The following is a 15,833-nucleotide window of genomic DNA, read 5'->3' as shown; positions in this document are numbered from 1 at the left end:
GTGGTTTTCAGATTCAGCACGCTTCAGAGTTTGTGCACATGAAAATGTGCTGAGGTTTTTGTCGTTTGTTTTTTTTTTTTTAGTTGCAAGAAAAATCAGCATTTGTTACATAAATGTATGAAAATTTTGGCTTAATTAAGGCAAACTTTGAGATTTTATTTTTATGAAATAGGCTTGAACATGCTGGCACTGAAGGCAAACTCTAAAGTCCTATTTTATTCATTACTAATGAAAAGTGCAGCACAGATTCTGTGAGACTGATAGAATTTTATATTAAAGGACTGTATTAAAAAGAATATTTTAGGCTCTAGATGCTCGGAATTTTCTACGTATTTATAAAAATAAAATGATCCTTAAATACTTCATCAAAGCAGTTATTTGTGTGTGGGGGGGGTGGGGGTGGTTCTTTTTTAAATATCCCAAACTGAAGATATTTCTTTGTGATGTTTCACAAATACATATCACTCATCAATATTAAATTAAAAAGGATTTTTTTCTGTGGCTGGGAACAACTTTCAGATCTACCAGTGTATATCCTCAAAAGATAGGACTATAACTCTGCAGAATGGCTATAAATTTGTACTGTATGTGTCCTGCAGGATGGCTTGGTCATTAGGTTGCTACATTTCAATACATTTGACTTGTCTTCCAGACTAACATTCAGACTTCCTGCATCACTTTGGTTAAAACATTAAATTCACTCTTTGTTTCACACCATCATTTATAAAATGAAGCATCTTTTCCCTACTCATTAAATCGCTATGAAGGCAAATCCATTAATGATTAGATTACAAGGCACATGGACACTAGAGAGATGAGGACCTAGATATATACTCTGGGATTTTATTTTTCTAATACCCTTTGCACCTTTCTCAGTCCTCTTTCTGTTCCCCTTGATCACAAGGCTGAATGTATGATGTAGGAGTTGTGCTGAGCAGTTGTAAATGTGGGATTATTAGCTCTGTTACCATTTCTCCTTAAGGAGATGATGATGATCTATGTGGGAATAAGCATTTATCCCAACAGAAAGAAAGAAAGAAAGAAAGAAAAGAAAGAATTCTAAGGGTAATATAGAAATGGCACATCAAGTGCCTTTCTCTTTGCAGCAGGAAGTACTCAGTTTCATTCTAGTAAGACATTACCTGCTTAATGCATCTTTTTATATTTATTATATTGTATAGATTTGGAATTAGACCTTGAAGGGCAAATGGACTTGTTAGGTCGGATTGATAACTGCCTTGTTAAAATCTTGAAGGAAGAGTCCCTAATATAGCTCTTTCTACTGCTGTTGCTAGAACTTGAAAAAGATCCAAGGAATATTTTCAAGATGCTGCTGATTGGCAGTCTTTTAGCCTCAGAGTCAGGCACGGTACAGTGTTCAGGGCGGTTGGGAGCATGATGGAAGAGTCACTCATAATATGACAGAATAGCAAAAGTACACAGAAAGAAAATAAAGGCAAAAATACAGTGTCATCAAGGACAATGAGCTGTCCCTTCACAGCATGTCTGTGTTTAAGAGGAATACAAGTGCTTTTCATGTTTGGGTGTTGACTGCATGACTCATGCCTAAAAGCGATGCTTCATGGTCAAAGCGAACTTGTACGTAGTGGCTTTATGCTGCCTTTCTTCCCTCCCTATGTGAGGACTTTGGCAAATTCATGGACTTTTTTTGGTTTAGTAGTTTAGTGCTTAGCTATGTCTTATAAAGGAGGCAGACAGTGAGCTGTAGTGACTCCAGGACAGAAGCTTCCTACAGGAAACCAGACAGTAACAAGATCTGGGTCTGCCAGGAGCCTGTACACAGAAAGGGTCCATCTATACTGCTGGCTGTAATAGTGTAGAGAAAGAAGTAGGCCCTCTGGGAAGTTAAGAGGGTATCGTGTACCTGTACCCATGGACTATTACACTCACAGCTATGCTGTGCCCAGTGTCCAAACTGGATGGACATTGCACACATATGCTATGGATTTGCAATGCCCACAATGTCTCCAGCTTCCCATTGACAACTTTTTTAAACGATAGCTTATGTAGCTGCTCCAGCGAGTGTTTGCCCCATTGGGTACTTAATGTTGCAGCAAAACATTTAATCACACCATATGAGGGGCAAATTCAATCTGATTAAAGAAGAAAGGGTGATAACTAAGGGGAGTGTAACACCACTTCTTCACTGACCATTAGTTTTAATAGCATACCAGTAATATTTACTAACTAGCCTAGTCTCAAAGGCCCAGATTCATCCCATCTACTCCAGCCATCCCTGAAGCTTGAATCAGAGTTAGTAATCTCCTCTCCCAACAGTTAAGAAAGAGAGGGGAAGCTCTGGTGGGCAATTCACTTGCCTGAGAATTATCCTCCATAGGTGCATATTCTTCTCCACTGATGACTGAGGAGACTTAGACAACTAGATGGGATGAGATGCCCATCAGCAGGTGCTTCATATAGTTGAAGTTAGTTGGAATGAACCTGAGTTGAAAAGGGTTGAGTTTCTGCACTGCACTTTTGGGCTTGGAAGTACCAAATCTAATGGTGTTTGAGATCTGTGTTTTGTGTCTGTTGCAATCCCTTCCTCCCTCATCCCTCAGTTTGGCAGTTTTTGATAGAAATGGCAAAAGAAAAAGCAACATGAATCACAATGAAAAGATAAACTAATTGCAGTATAGCATAGGGAAGGTGATGGAGCTGAAAAACATGTTGTAAGAGTAACTTCTGTTCATACAGAACTCTGCTTCAAAGAAACAAGAATATTTTCTTGTAAATATTGGGCTTTAAAATAGGAGCTGAACAACAGTTAGAAACTACAAAAATAAAAGCAATTTTCATTTGTAGTTATCCAGATGTCTGCTGCTGTAGCTGCTGGATTTCTGATATTGGCCAGGAGGATCATTTGATGCTTTTCATGGAAAGAGAAAAGCACGAGTGAAAACATAGTGAAGGACACACTTTTAAAGATAACAAAAAAGACAAATGTATTCCGACTGGCATTTTCATTAAATGCTTATTCTCCCTCTGACAGGAGCAGAATCTGTGTGCATGTCTGTAGGTAGTTAGGGATGGAGCCAATGTACACCTGAATCAGTGATTTGTCTTCAGCTTCAGACAAAATACCTAAGTGCTTCTATACATCTAACAATGACCTCAATCAGAATTTCACTGCTTTTATTACAACCAAAACAACAAAGCCAAGAAAATCCAGTGGGTAAAGCAAACGCATAAATGGAAAAGGGGATAATTAAGGTAATAAAAGTGAAGTAATGAAAATTACTGTGAGTCATGCACATACAGAGTATACATTACATAATGTGTTATTATTTACACATTTTATATCGATACTTAAAAACTATGTGTTGTAAATGTTAGTGATATAGCTTTGTCAGTACACAGTCCAAAGGAAGGTGATACTGAAGATGGAACACTTAGGCACAGCCTAGTATTTTAACATCTGCTACAGGGAAATAACGCTTCTGAGCTTGCAAGGATAGACATACACTACTGACGTGTCAGATTCTAAGCTAATATCTTTTGTCAATGCAGAAAAACCCATGCAGAATACAAATAGATGATAATTTGAGGACCAATCCTTCCTCACGTCCACTGTGCACAAGAGTATGCACGTGAAATTCTATACCATATAGGAACTGTTTCTCTTTTACATCTAGATTTCCTCCACTCTCCCCAGAAATTATAAGTAAAAGGAATATGCCTAGATTACTACATGCAAGAAATAGAATTTAATGAGTTTTGTTCCATATAGGGTAAGATATCCCATAATCACCTATGGCCACTCTAGAACCAGTGCACACATCTAGGTTCAACTTATACAAACACACACACACAAGTAAGGACTGTGGATGTACTGCTGCTGCCTACTTATAGGTGTTCCCCAGTGTCAGCTCCCATAGAGTTCCACACAATTTGCTTCTAGTACCTCTTCTTCCAGAAACTATCAGTGAATTACCTAAAAGGCAGTTCATCTCCATGCACTGAATCAAACATGAGCAAACTTAAGATGCTGATTGTGAAAAGTGCCATTTCTGAAAACATGCCCTAAAAATCTTGGAGTCCCCTTTGGAAATTATGAATTTTCCATACAGGGGACACAGAAGTAGCTCAGCCACAGGAAACTACTAAATTGTAGGAAATGCATTTTACATTACTTTGATTTTACATTGCACGTAGGTGGCAATGCTTTCACAAGACAGTACATGGAGTGACCTGAATAAAAGATGCAACTATAATGGATTCATTCTTTAACAAAGCTTATCCTTAAAAGTGACAAAACTGGCCCTTCTATAGAAGTTGTGGAATGATTACACTTTAGTTAGGTAATATATGTTGTATCCTTTACAACCAGAAGACTACGGTCTGGTCAATTAAACACTTCTCTTCAAATCCCTCTATGGACTGCTGCATGAGATTAGCTACAAAAAAAAGTAGTTCTTCACTCTGTATATAAACCTCCTTTTCCAAACATTTGCCCAGCTGCTTCTCAAACTGATAGCACAGTACTTCTATGACCAGCTTTTCCCCTTTTCCATATTCTAACCTACCCATTGTGTGAAAAAATGCTGCCCAAATTCCTTATCTGCTTGTCTCCTCCTTAGTTTCAGTCAATGACCTCTTGTTTTCAAATTAGTCACTATCTCAAGCTGCTTACTGACATCAATACATTCCTTTCAGGGTCTTCTAATGCTCTATGGGGACCCCCCTTCATGCTCCCTTTCCCAAGGAATAGCCCATGTCTGATCAGTCTTTCTTCGCAATTCATTTGCCCCAAACCCTGAATAATTAGGATTGCTTTTTATCATGCTTTCCTACTCCCAATTCTTTTCCAATAAAATCCTCAGAACAGCAAATAACTGAAGAAATACAGCTCTTGTAGAGCAATCCCCAGCCACTAAACTAGCTAAAAAAAAAAAAAGGAAAGAAAAAAGCCAAAGAAATTACATCAATAATTTGTTTGCTTTTTGTTTGAAATCTCTATACACCACAAAAGAAACCATCTAAAAATGCAGTCCATACAACATGCACTAGGAAACATCGACCAACACCACCTTCCTCATGGTCACCAATTCATTTCACTGTAGAACACACTGCATTTTTATGTTCATTTTGTGAACTATTAATCAGTGACTCTGTAGTGTCAGTAACGTGCCAAAAGCTTTAAAGCTTTATATGTCAAAATGCGTTCTGCAAAGGGAAAAAAGCACCATTTTAAACAGCTTGTTCTAAATTGAGAAAGTTTGCTGAGAAACTCAGGCTGGACCGTGAAAAAAATGTCCTATACTTCCCCTATACGCTTCTGCATGTAGCTGGGGGCCCAGCTCTCATTGTGATTAATTATCTGCCGGGAAAGGCTGCAAGAATGAGCACTATTTGCCTAATTGTGTTTCCAGGGTAACTCATTACATAAAAGTTACAATACATAAATGCAGCTCATTTGGAAAACTGGCCTTACAACATATGATATGTTTACATGGACACTAAGAACTTCCTTCAGAAATTGAAATAGCAACATTTCAGATTTACATGGTTAGCATTATCGCTGCTGAGAACTGAGGCAGTCTTGTGGGATAGCACAGAAGTGCTAAATCTAATTTTCTGGCTTTACTGGCCTGCATTTTTTAACTTTTCCCAACAGATAGTGATCCATATTGCCCAAATCTCAAAGACCACCAATGTGATTGATTCCCACTTAGACCATGAAAACAAATGCATTTTTAAACCCTGAGTTGTTTTTGATGTAAACTTTTCTCCAGAATATACCATCTCTTTCTAATCCTACTTCTTTCCCTCTTACCATTAAAGAACATTAAAAATAAATAAATCTCTTACACTATACATTCATTAAAAAACTGAGTGAAATTTTGTTCTAACAGGAGAAGCTAGATCCTGGGTTAAAGAAACATTCCCTCATTCACCAAGAGCATATCAGAAATATGCTCTATTTCTATACCAGAAATACTCTATACTTGTATCATTACAACTGAACATAAGCATTCAAAAAGAAGCAGATTGAATCCATTTAAACATGAATATGGGCATTTTCTTTCATAAAATCCTTTCAGAGAGGAGCTAACCCAACAACTTCATCACGACTGAAATCCACACAGAAGACAAGCGAAACCTCAGCAAGGGTTCAGATTAGCCAAAATAATTCGATCATGATGAGTCAGAAGGCAAATTAAGGAATCTTTTGTTTTGCCTTAAAATGTCATGGTATAAACTGCATCTGCTCAGGAGCTGACTCACAAGACCCTCAGACAATAGGGTGGTGGGGGCAAAGAAAGGACTTCGGGAGATAACCTCCGCAGCCAGCCCAGGCCAGAGCGTGTGCGCTCATCAATTATAATCCAAGCTTTTGAATTTGAGAGAATAAACCATTGGTTCAGCTTTGCTAAATTGAATTTTTTTTCCTGGGTTTTAGAATTCAGAAATCAATACTTTAAAGGGATTTTAAAATTCATATTCATCTTCCTTTTGACTCATCTCATTCCAGCTAGTTCAAACACAAGAAAACGGATGGTCAGCAAACCCCGAGCAGCTGCTAGCTGGATTAATATCTAAAAATCAAACTATTATCTGCACTATCCAAGCCTCTCAGTTCAGAAAAATGATATCATAATATCTTTACTTCTTTTTTTCCTTTTTTTTTTTTTTGGTGTGCCAGAAACACTCAACAAAAATGCCTTGCAAAAAATAGAACTTTCAGTCAGTACAGTAAGTCTGCAGGAAAAACAATAAATGAGAAAATTCTTGACTTTTCTTGAGATCACACAAAAATAAAAAACCCAGTTGCATCAGGGTTACTGTGAATTTGGGGTGAGGAAGGAATATCAAGTGGACTAAATCTAAATCAGTCTATCTTCCCTAGTAGCAAAAGATAAAACTTGTAAATACACCAAGAATGTTGACATTCTCAGCAATCAGCCTCAGAAAAACAGTCTGTGGCAAAACTCCAGCAAGCATTATTATCTACAAAACAAATCCAGTCTAATTTTCTGTCATGGAAGTGTGCATGGAGTTCAAATAAATAACTTCCCAATTTCTCCCTCAAAACTAAAGATTCGCCTAAGCTGTCTATCAGGGAGTGAGGGGTGACTTAGTAACTGCCATAAAATTGTAACACCCATGTAGAAATAGTATCATATTAAATAGTTATCATATTAAAATGATGTTAAATAGTATTTAAATGCATTACGGTAAGGCCAGATTTAACACACTTTCATTTTTATTATTACTTGGATGGGTATAGGATCAGGGTCTTGTAACAACTCTGCATATCAATCTAGCAAGAAAAATAATGACAGTAATAAACTACATGATAAATAGCGGCACTAAGTTACCTGAGAAACTAAGCAACAGGATATACTTGCATTTAAAACTTGCTCCTGACTTGATGCGAAGATGATAGCACTGAAAAGACACTGGTATTCTCTGACTGTTCCAGCATCTAATAAGATTATTCAATGTATGTTTGGAGTGAATGCACAGATGCAGTCATTACATTTACTGCACAGAGGACAGTGAAATTCATTAAAAATGCAATCCAACAGGACATCCCTCTTGATGCTGTGCAGAGCCAGAGGGAGTCCTGCAGGCCAGCACTGCATAGCTCTCAAAGGCAGCTGGGGGCTGGGAAGGCATTTGCTGATTGAGAGCGGTCTCCTGTGCACTCTGTGCCTGCTCTTGTGTGCCCTCCAACCAGCTCACCATCCCACTAAGCACACCGAGGGGGCACTTCTACCCTCAGTACCAGCGTTTTCTGTTCTGCAAGCACACTAAAATAGGGAGCTTTGTGTTTCTTTAAACTTCATTCCTGCTTTCTCGGAGGGGTTGGGGCTGTCAGACTGAAGTGGCAAGTGTCAAAAGCACAAAATCCTTCTCAACCTGATTTCTTTTCCCCTGCATTAGGCTTTAAGAACAAATTCCTTTCTGGTGCTTTTCAGCACCTAAAATAATACGAGGGACTTCAACAGAGAAGATTGTGGAAGATATGAATTTATAACGTGTTTAATAGACTAAGTATTAGCACTAATTCAATGAGCAGTAGGAGAAGAAATTGTAAATGACAAAGGCATTTACAGTTAACTGTCTAAGAGAATGCAGGGAAGTAAATCATTACTTGAAAAAGGATCTCCTTTTCTCAACCTACCCTATTAAAAGCCCCACTAAAGAGCTAAGGCATTTATTGATTGCTTTCTACTTTCCCACTGCCGAAGCTAAGTACTCCTCTATTTACTTTGATTTTAAAATGCAGTATTGTCTACTTTCTAATAAACCAGACAGTAGAACAAGGAACTCAAATTATTCCAAGTTTATTCTTGAAGGTCTGTTTTTGTTGTGTGGTGGTTTTGGTTTTTTTTTTTTTTATCCTTGTGGGTTGTTGGAGGTTTGGTTTTGGATTTTTTTTGTTGGTTTTTGGTTGGGGTTTTTTTTGCCTTTTTTTTTTTTTTTTTTTTTTTTTGAAAGACTGAAGGCCTTAATCCTTAAAAGCCTTTTTGAAAGAAATGTTACTAGATGCTGGCCTTGCAGCTGGTCCCAGATTGAAAGTGCACTTACATTTTTATGTTGAGCGCTGAAGGACTCTGAAGTTAGCCCTCGCACTCCACATAAAAGCTTTGGAAAGGGCATTCTTTGCCACTCATGCAATTCATTCTCTAAGAAAAGGAAATGGAAAGAAAGATTTCATGTCCAGGGCTTCAGGCCTTTGATCACTTGATGAACATTGGATCCTCAACCTGGGCCTCCAGCTTCTCAGGCCAGACAAAGAGGGCCCCGGCCGCACAGGCTGGGCCCCGGTTCCCGCCCGAACAAAACCTTTGGTGGCCGCACAGTGTGACAGCCTGGGAAAGGCCCACCTCAGCAGGGCTGAGATGCCCGCTCTGCCCTTTGATCTTTCATTTAAACCCCAGCCAAAGCACCAGGTCAGAGGATTTTGCGTTGCAAACCCCCATGGGCAGAGGGGAGCAGGTCAAGAACAAAATGGGGGTGACCGATCTCCAAAAGCCCTGTGACGCCTTTCTCTGGCCAGTTTCACATGACTTGTCTGGTATTGTGAAGTGCTAAGCCCACACTTAAAATGGAATTTGACATTACATGCTACAATGGAGTCAATAAATGGCATTCTTCAGTGCTTTTACAACAAAGTCAACCCTCCCTTAAGTGGCTGAAAGCCTCAAGCTAGAAAATACTTCTCATTTACTTCTTTATGTGAGTAAATTGCATATACTTTAAATCTAGTTTTCATTACAGCTTCTCATTGCTGATGACTGAAATGAGCCGAACAAACACCTAACAAAGGTCTCCATTAATTTTATGATGTACCATTGCTTCTATTTTTAAAGACTAGGTTGTCACGTGGCACGTAACAAGCACTGGAAATATCTCCATATTCCTTCACAGAGTGAAAACCTATTTTCCAACGAGCATGAAAAACTAATCTCATCCCACTGAAAAATTTATTTTCAGTACACTGCTAAGGAGAAGGCAAACATACATCTTCTTTTAACACCGCCAGCAAGTTCCACATGATGCTCATGGGCACAAAATTCCATCCCCATTTGATGAGATATATTAGTAAAACCTGGAGAGTAAAAAAAATGCTGAACTAAAGAGTGAGGAGGTTGTTATGTCCCACAGGACTCGGATCTCCAGGATGCAAAGGCACATGAGTGCGAGGCATGGAATGTGATTTTAAACTACATACAAAATATGTCCATTTTACAGATTTTAAATAACAACTGTGAAGTGATTTGAACTCAAAGAACTAAATATTATTTATATCAATTAATACATGTTTTTACAATTTATAATTTTTTTCTTTAAATGCATGTGTGTTCGTAACGACAGATCAATGTGGCTTAAGAGTTCAGGTTAAGAACTAAGAAAGGCAAATTACTATTTTCAGTTTGTTTTCAATCTCACGAGGCTTCTCTTGCTCTTAAAATGCAGTTCTATGAAACTGATACAAACATGTCCAAAAGCATGAGGAAGGACTATAATATATAAATAAAGTTGACTACTATTAATACTTTTAAACATATGGTCAGGTTTACATGCCCACTTTCACTCTCTTTCCCTTTGAAGACAGCATTTGGTTTAGTTTTAACACACAAAGATTGTTTCAGACTATCTCAAGTACCACCATGAACCATTTATTGTAAAGGAACGGTCTCAATCACTAGAAAAGCTATAGACTTCATTTAAACAAACACCACAACTATGTTTATGTTGACAGATGATTTCTGATATCATAAAATTACATCTCACAGATAAAGAAACTAAGAAACAGAAAAGTTAAGTAAATTGTTCAATACTGGATAGTGGCAGAACTGGGAACAGAGCATTAGCTGATTGATTTTCAGTCCTCTGTCCTGTTCACTACACTTTTTTTTGATCTTTAAGAGACTAATCTGTGCAGCCCATGAAGCCCTCTCTGGCACCACAATTTCTAGGCACTTTGGTGGCAATGGGCATCACAAAAAGAAATGTAGTGACATTTGACCATCATGGCTGCGTAGGTGACAGCTGACCTGGCAACAGTCATGAAGCAGCCCAGGACCTAATGCATGTAAGCACAAAATAAGGATTGTACAGACCCAGAGTTATCTTCTAAAAACTGTGATGACTATTTTAAATGATAAATTCCAAAATTTAAATGCCTTTCAATAGTGCAAAAGCACCTGCTCATTCACAAAGCATTTGCAATTGAGTTTGTTGTTTGAAATTGCTATAAAAATAAAACTTAAGAGCATTCAGGAAAGAGTACAATTTGCCTCTAATTTATTCTCAGATTTTCTGTGAATATTGCTCCCCATGTTGCCATGGCAACAGAAGCACATCTTTCAGTACTAAGTAACAAGCCTTTTGATTCTCACCTTTAGCCATTTTATTGAGAACCATGTCAATTAGAATGTAGGTTCCACTTCTTCCCGCACCATCGCTGCCAACAGAAAGGGAAAAAGATAAAATAAAGCTGATCAATGTGCATCTAGATTCAATATGGAGGTACCTGATCTTAATGTCATACTGTTATGCATGAGGGGAGAGGAGATGGGAAGAGAGGAGAGAATGAGGGGCTAAAAGGAGAGTATTGAGGGAGGAAAGAAGGCTTGTACAGAATTAACACAAGCTGTTTGTAAAAGATTAACTGCTAGCTTGCATTGATAACAGGGGTTTGTCTTGATTTTTAAAGTTCTGCTTATGCAAGCAAAGCATTTTAAGCAACAATAGAACAGTCATTAACATTAAAACAGGATACCATTTCTATTAAAAAAAAGTACACATAATGAGCTTGTAGTCAGTTGTACATGAGATCAAGCACAGAATAAGCTAGAGCAGACCATTATCCAGAATGGTTCCAAAGTGTCACAGATTGCATTTGAACACAGCGGTCAGAGCGAATATGTACAAAAATCTGCTAGAGAACCAAAATATTTGATTACTGAGGGACTGCAATCTTTCTTCAGTATTCATCACAAAGAACTTGCTTTTTCTTTTTACCTTTCCCTATAATTCTTCCTTAGTTGCAGTGATCAGAAAAAGACATTACCATAATTCCTAAGAAACAGTTTTAATTTTTGTGTATCATCAACCCTTCCTCAGAGATGTGAGACCAAGACTTGGAAGAGGGAAAGCTCCCTAATCTGAATGCAGCTTGTGTCCCTTTCAGAGAGCAACATGTAATTGCCAGCATGATGCTCTTTTAGAGCTGCTGTTAGCAAACATAATTAAGACTTTAAGTAAAAGCTTTTTTTTTTTCCTTCCCCTCCCCAAAATTTTTACAAAGGTGCATGTGTGACCAATTAGACTGGTATGTAGTTTTATTAATTAAGTCATTATTTTTATTGATAGCTCAATTTGTGTACAAGAATTAATGAAAGGAAAAATAATAGAACAGCGTGAAGCACGTTATTACATTCTGTTTACAGGCGGGCTATGAAACTTAATTTTTGTTAAGTCTCTGTAGACAGAAGCTTTTTTCTTCCAGTTACTAGATCGCTGCTTAGAAAAAAATGAGGTAATGGTAATAACTTTTTTTTTTTTCCTATCTCTATGAAGAGAACAAAGACACAATCTTATTAGTTAAGCTGAATAATGAGAGACAAGGCAGCAATCAGGCTCAATAAAAACAAAAACTACTGAGCCGATGGTAGACATTTCCATCCATCACAGTAAGGAAAGAGCAAGAAACTTGAAGGTTCTTCATTTTGCATCAAATGTTTCTTTTCTCAGGCTTTCTGAAGGCAATGCAAACAAACCTCCTCCAGGGCATTCGCCTCTGCAGAGGGCCCCACTGGAAGGTGACTCTGCTGAGCCACATACAAGAAACACATCCCCTCCCTCCTCACCCAAAATGGAGCGCCACATGTCAAACAACCTGCCTCTTAGCAGGGCTGGTTTTTCTACCTTCCTTATCTACAAGAATATCTTTGATAAATAAGTGCATCATTCTCCTTAGAACTCAGGATCTCTAATGGTAAAACCAAACATGAACATTATTATGTTAAAGTTTTTCAATAATCTGCCTGATAGCTCTTATGTGCATTGGACTATCAGGCCTAAAGATAATCTGTGTTTAACAGATTACTCAGTCTCTGGGTAGGTTTCCACCCCCTGACATTGCCCTCTTTTTACTGTGATCACTAAATGCAAGCAAAGAAGAAATAAAACGTAATTCAGAGTTAATAAAGTAAACAAGACTAATTTGGGAGGGAATGCAAGGAGCCATTAGCATTCCAAAGAAGATTTATGAAACTGAAGTGCATCTTGTATTGGAAAGGGTGGCCATACATTGTTAAGTCACAGCACAACATCTACAGGAAAGGATAATTTTATTATGAAAACAGATCCTAAGTATTAATTAGCATTAAAAAACCCAGCTGAATTACATTTAATACATCAGCCTACCTCACTGTCTATTTAGTGATTAATCTAAAGCTTTACTTTGTCCTTTTTTTTTTTTTTTTAAAACATCTGTATTAAATTCTTACTCATACAAATCTCTCTAAACTATTTTAGAAATTATACTTGCCTGCAATGAACAACTACTGGACAAGAGCGACCCCTGTAGCACTTGTTTACTTTTCTGAAATAAAACAGACACAAAAAATTAATTAAGTATATTACACAGTTTCTGTAGCCAACTGTCAAAAATAAGCAATTACATAAAGCAAATACTGCAGTCTTTAAAGAAACAGTCAGGCTGAGAATTTCCCAATAAAACAAGCAGTTGTTACCTACACAATCTTGTTTAAAGTTTGCTTCTGCTTTGCTGCTGTAGAAATCCCAGTAAACATCTCATTGTTGCTGTTGGCTAGGCAAAATAAACGCTTTCTTTTCTCAAATGTCTCATGTTTTAGCTCCAAATGTTAAGATTATCTTGAGATGCTTTAATTTTAAAGCCAATTTTAAGTTCATAAGCTTCCTCAAAGAAATATCAAGGGGCATCAAACTGAATACAAAATGAAAAAAAAAAAAAGGCTATTCCAGTATACATTATACAGTATGTGATGGTTTGCAAAACCAGTTGTCCCTAGAAAGGCAAATACCAAATCTCCTGAAAAGCTCACAAAATTCTAACATGTAATCTATTGTGGTAAAAATAGCTAAAGCCATCAGTACGCTTCACTGCTTTGGTTCTAGTGAAGAAGTCTTATACATTTCATATTTACACATTCTTGTCTTCCACAGCTTCCTGGTTAAACATTCTCAGTGGCAAGAGAATAGATGTGAAGTCAATCAATAAAAGTGCAGCTACAGAAGAGGTCTGCTGATATGTGAACTCAAAGAGTTAACTAGGCCTGAAGCAAACCAAGATATCCGGTATAAGAATAGAGACCACGAAATTGGTTTAAATCTATTTAAATTACCTTACAAAACCCAAAATCCCAAACCCTCTCTTCTGCTTTAGGATACATTTTGCACGTCGAGTATATAACAGGCCCAGAAACCCATAAAATATGCACACTTATGTTAACAAGGCAAGCTGAATAATGGCTAAAATGGGAAAGTATTGCTTCGAGAAATCAAAACCTTTCATTGCATTTACTTGATGAGATGTTTGAGTTTACTGGAGCTAGAAGGTCTCATATAAAATTATTTCATATGGCAGCTTCCAAGGGCTGCGCAGACTCATAGTCCCCAGCTCACTGTAAGTATTACATAGGATGCTGACTGCTAAACTGAAGTGTGCTACAGGAAATTGGCAACTGTGGCATGAGGTTATTATGAATTTTAAAGCATAACTAACCTACTGAATCATTTAGTTCTTGGCTGTTCATCTATTCACTAACATCTGTGCTGTGAAAACATGCATATATCTTTAAACACTGCTTACAGTATAGCCTGAAGATGCCTAAACTTCTGATCTGACAGGGAGTCAGGATACCTGCAACTCAATCCAAATAGGCAATGGGGGTGCTGCTGCTGTCCCATGTAACTGTGTTTTCATATTCTGCTTTTTATTATTTAAGATTCTAACCAAACTTGATAAGATTATTAAGTTCTTGTAGTGATTGTCTTTAAACATTAGAAGTCAGGAATTTGTCACAATTCTTACTGTTTTGATTACCAATGTAAATGGTATTTGCAGAGACATTTTGTCTCTATGTTCCTTGATGTAAGTAATTAATACAGTAGAACAATGTTCTGTGAAGTAAGTGGTAGGTCATTGAGAAGCACCTGACTTTAGAAGCTAAATGGGCCATTTCTATGTCCATAAATGCATATATATGCAGGCACTACCAACCAGAACTTCAATGACTTAAGGTACAAGTAGAGTTTTCACATAACTGAACTACTCAGTTCGTAATGGTCATATCTGAGAACTAACTTCTCCTATACAGTAGAAGGCCTGATACTTATGTTCTATATTGTACAGTAAATTGTATTTGAAATGTCTGTAACAACATCTGATACAGTCAGTCTGCATTCCCCTACCTGCAGCTGGTCATTCTCCTTCCATCCCCCATCATGTGCATTAGTAATAAGTAATTTCTGTGTTTAAAGAACTAAATGAAAGCTAATAACTACAGAGGAGCATTTACCATTTTTTTTTGGCCTTTTTTTTCTGCTTGTGTGGTTCCTTTGTTCCTTGTATGGCACCATTAATATCATGTTTGCGTGTTGTGACTAGCCATCTACCAAAGTCCTAATAAAATTTCAATGGCAAACTCAATTTAAGCCTATCAGTACATCAGATCTCCCAGTAAATCAGACAGCCAGAGACACATGTTAGGGAAAGACACCTTATGTTTGTCAGTTTTATTGAAGGCGTTTCAAACGTTTTCATCGTCACACATTTCAGAAAGCGCATTAAAACAAAGGGTTCCAATCCAGCTGGTTCATGGCTCTGTCTATATATAGCTTATGAAAATATTTAGAAATGCAGCAACATCTTATTTCATTCTTAGTTCTGGCTAATGAGAGTGAGCTGAAAAATTCATCAGTAAGCAAAGTTCTTGAATGTTGAGGAAAATATATATTTTTTATATATATATACACATATACAGGAAGAATTAACTTAGAAAGAATGATTAGTAATACAAACCAACCCTTGGCTCATTGAGTGAAAAAGAAATCATCATGCAAACCATCAGCAAGCAAAGGTCAGAGGTCGTTAGAGGCTCAGAAAAGGGGTTTCCCACATTGTCCCTGCAGCAGAGTCACAGTTTCCAATGATCACTTTTGTGACTATGCAACTGGGCTCATATTACTAGCTGCAACATCACAAAAATGACACTGGCAACCGCTAATTAGCTGGCAAAATAAGAATTTGTCCATTTTTAAAGTGAGCAGTGTTAGTAAATGCCATTGCACACAGCGAGAAGTGA

The 15,833-nt window shown here is 37.5% G+C and overlaps 1 protein-coding gene across 1 annotated transcript in view; it reads right to left on the bottom strand.

The window, feature by feature from the left end:
* The window catches only part of PTPRN2 (protein tyrosine phosphatase receptor type N2), a 596,056-nt gene that overhangs the window by 11,295 nt on the left and 568,928 nt on the right, over positions 1-15,833 (bottom strand). Inside the window, exons 20-21 of the mRNA XM_054171491.1 lie at positions 13,034-13,087; positions 10,878-10,942 (exon numbers count right to left, since the gene is read on the bottom strand). Coding sequence (XP_054027466.1) covers positions 10,878-10,942; positions 13,034-13,087 — 119 coding nt within the window. The remainder of the gene's footprint in view (positions 1-10,877; positions 10,943-13,033; positions 13,088-15,833) is intronic.

The sequence above is a fragment of the Dryobates pubescens genome, chromosome 21, assembly GCF_014839835.1.
Source record: "Dryobates pubescens isolate bDryPub1 chromosome 21, bDryPub1.pri, whole genome shotgun sequence".
In the NCBI taxonomy this organism is placed as follows: Eukaryota; Metazoa; Chordata; class Aves; order Piciformes; family Picidae; genus Dryobates; species Dryobates pubescens.
Note: the sequence above shows the minus strand (reverse complement) of the source record. Positions and strands in the feature narration are given on the sequence as shown.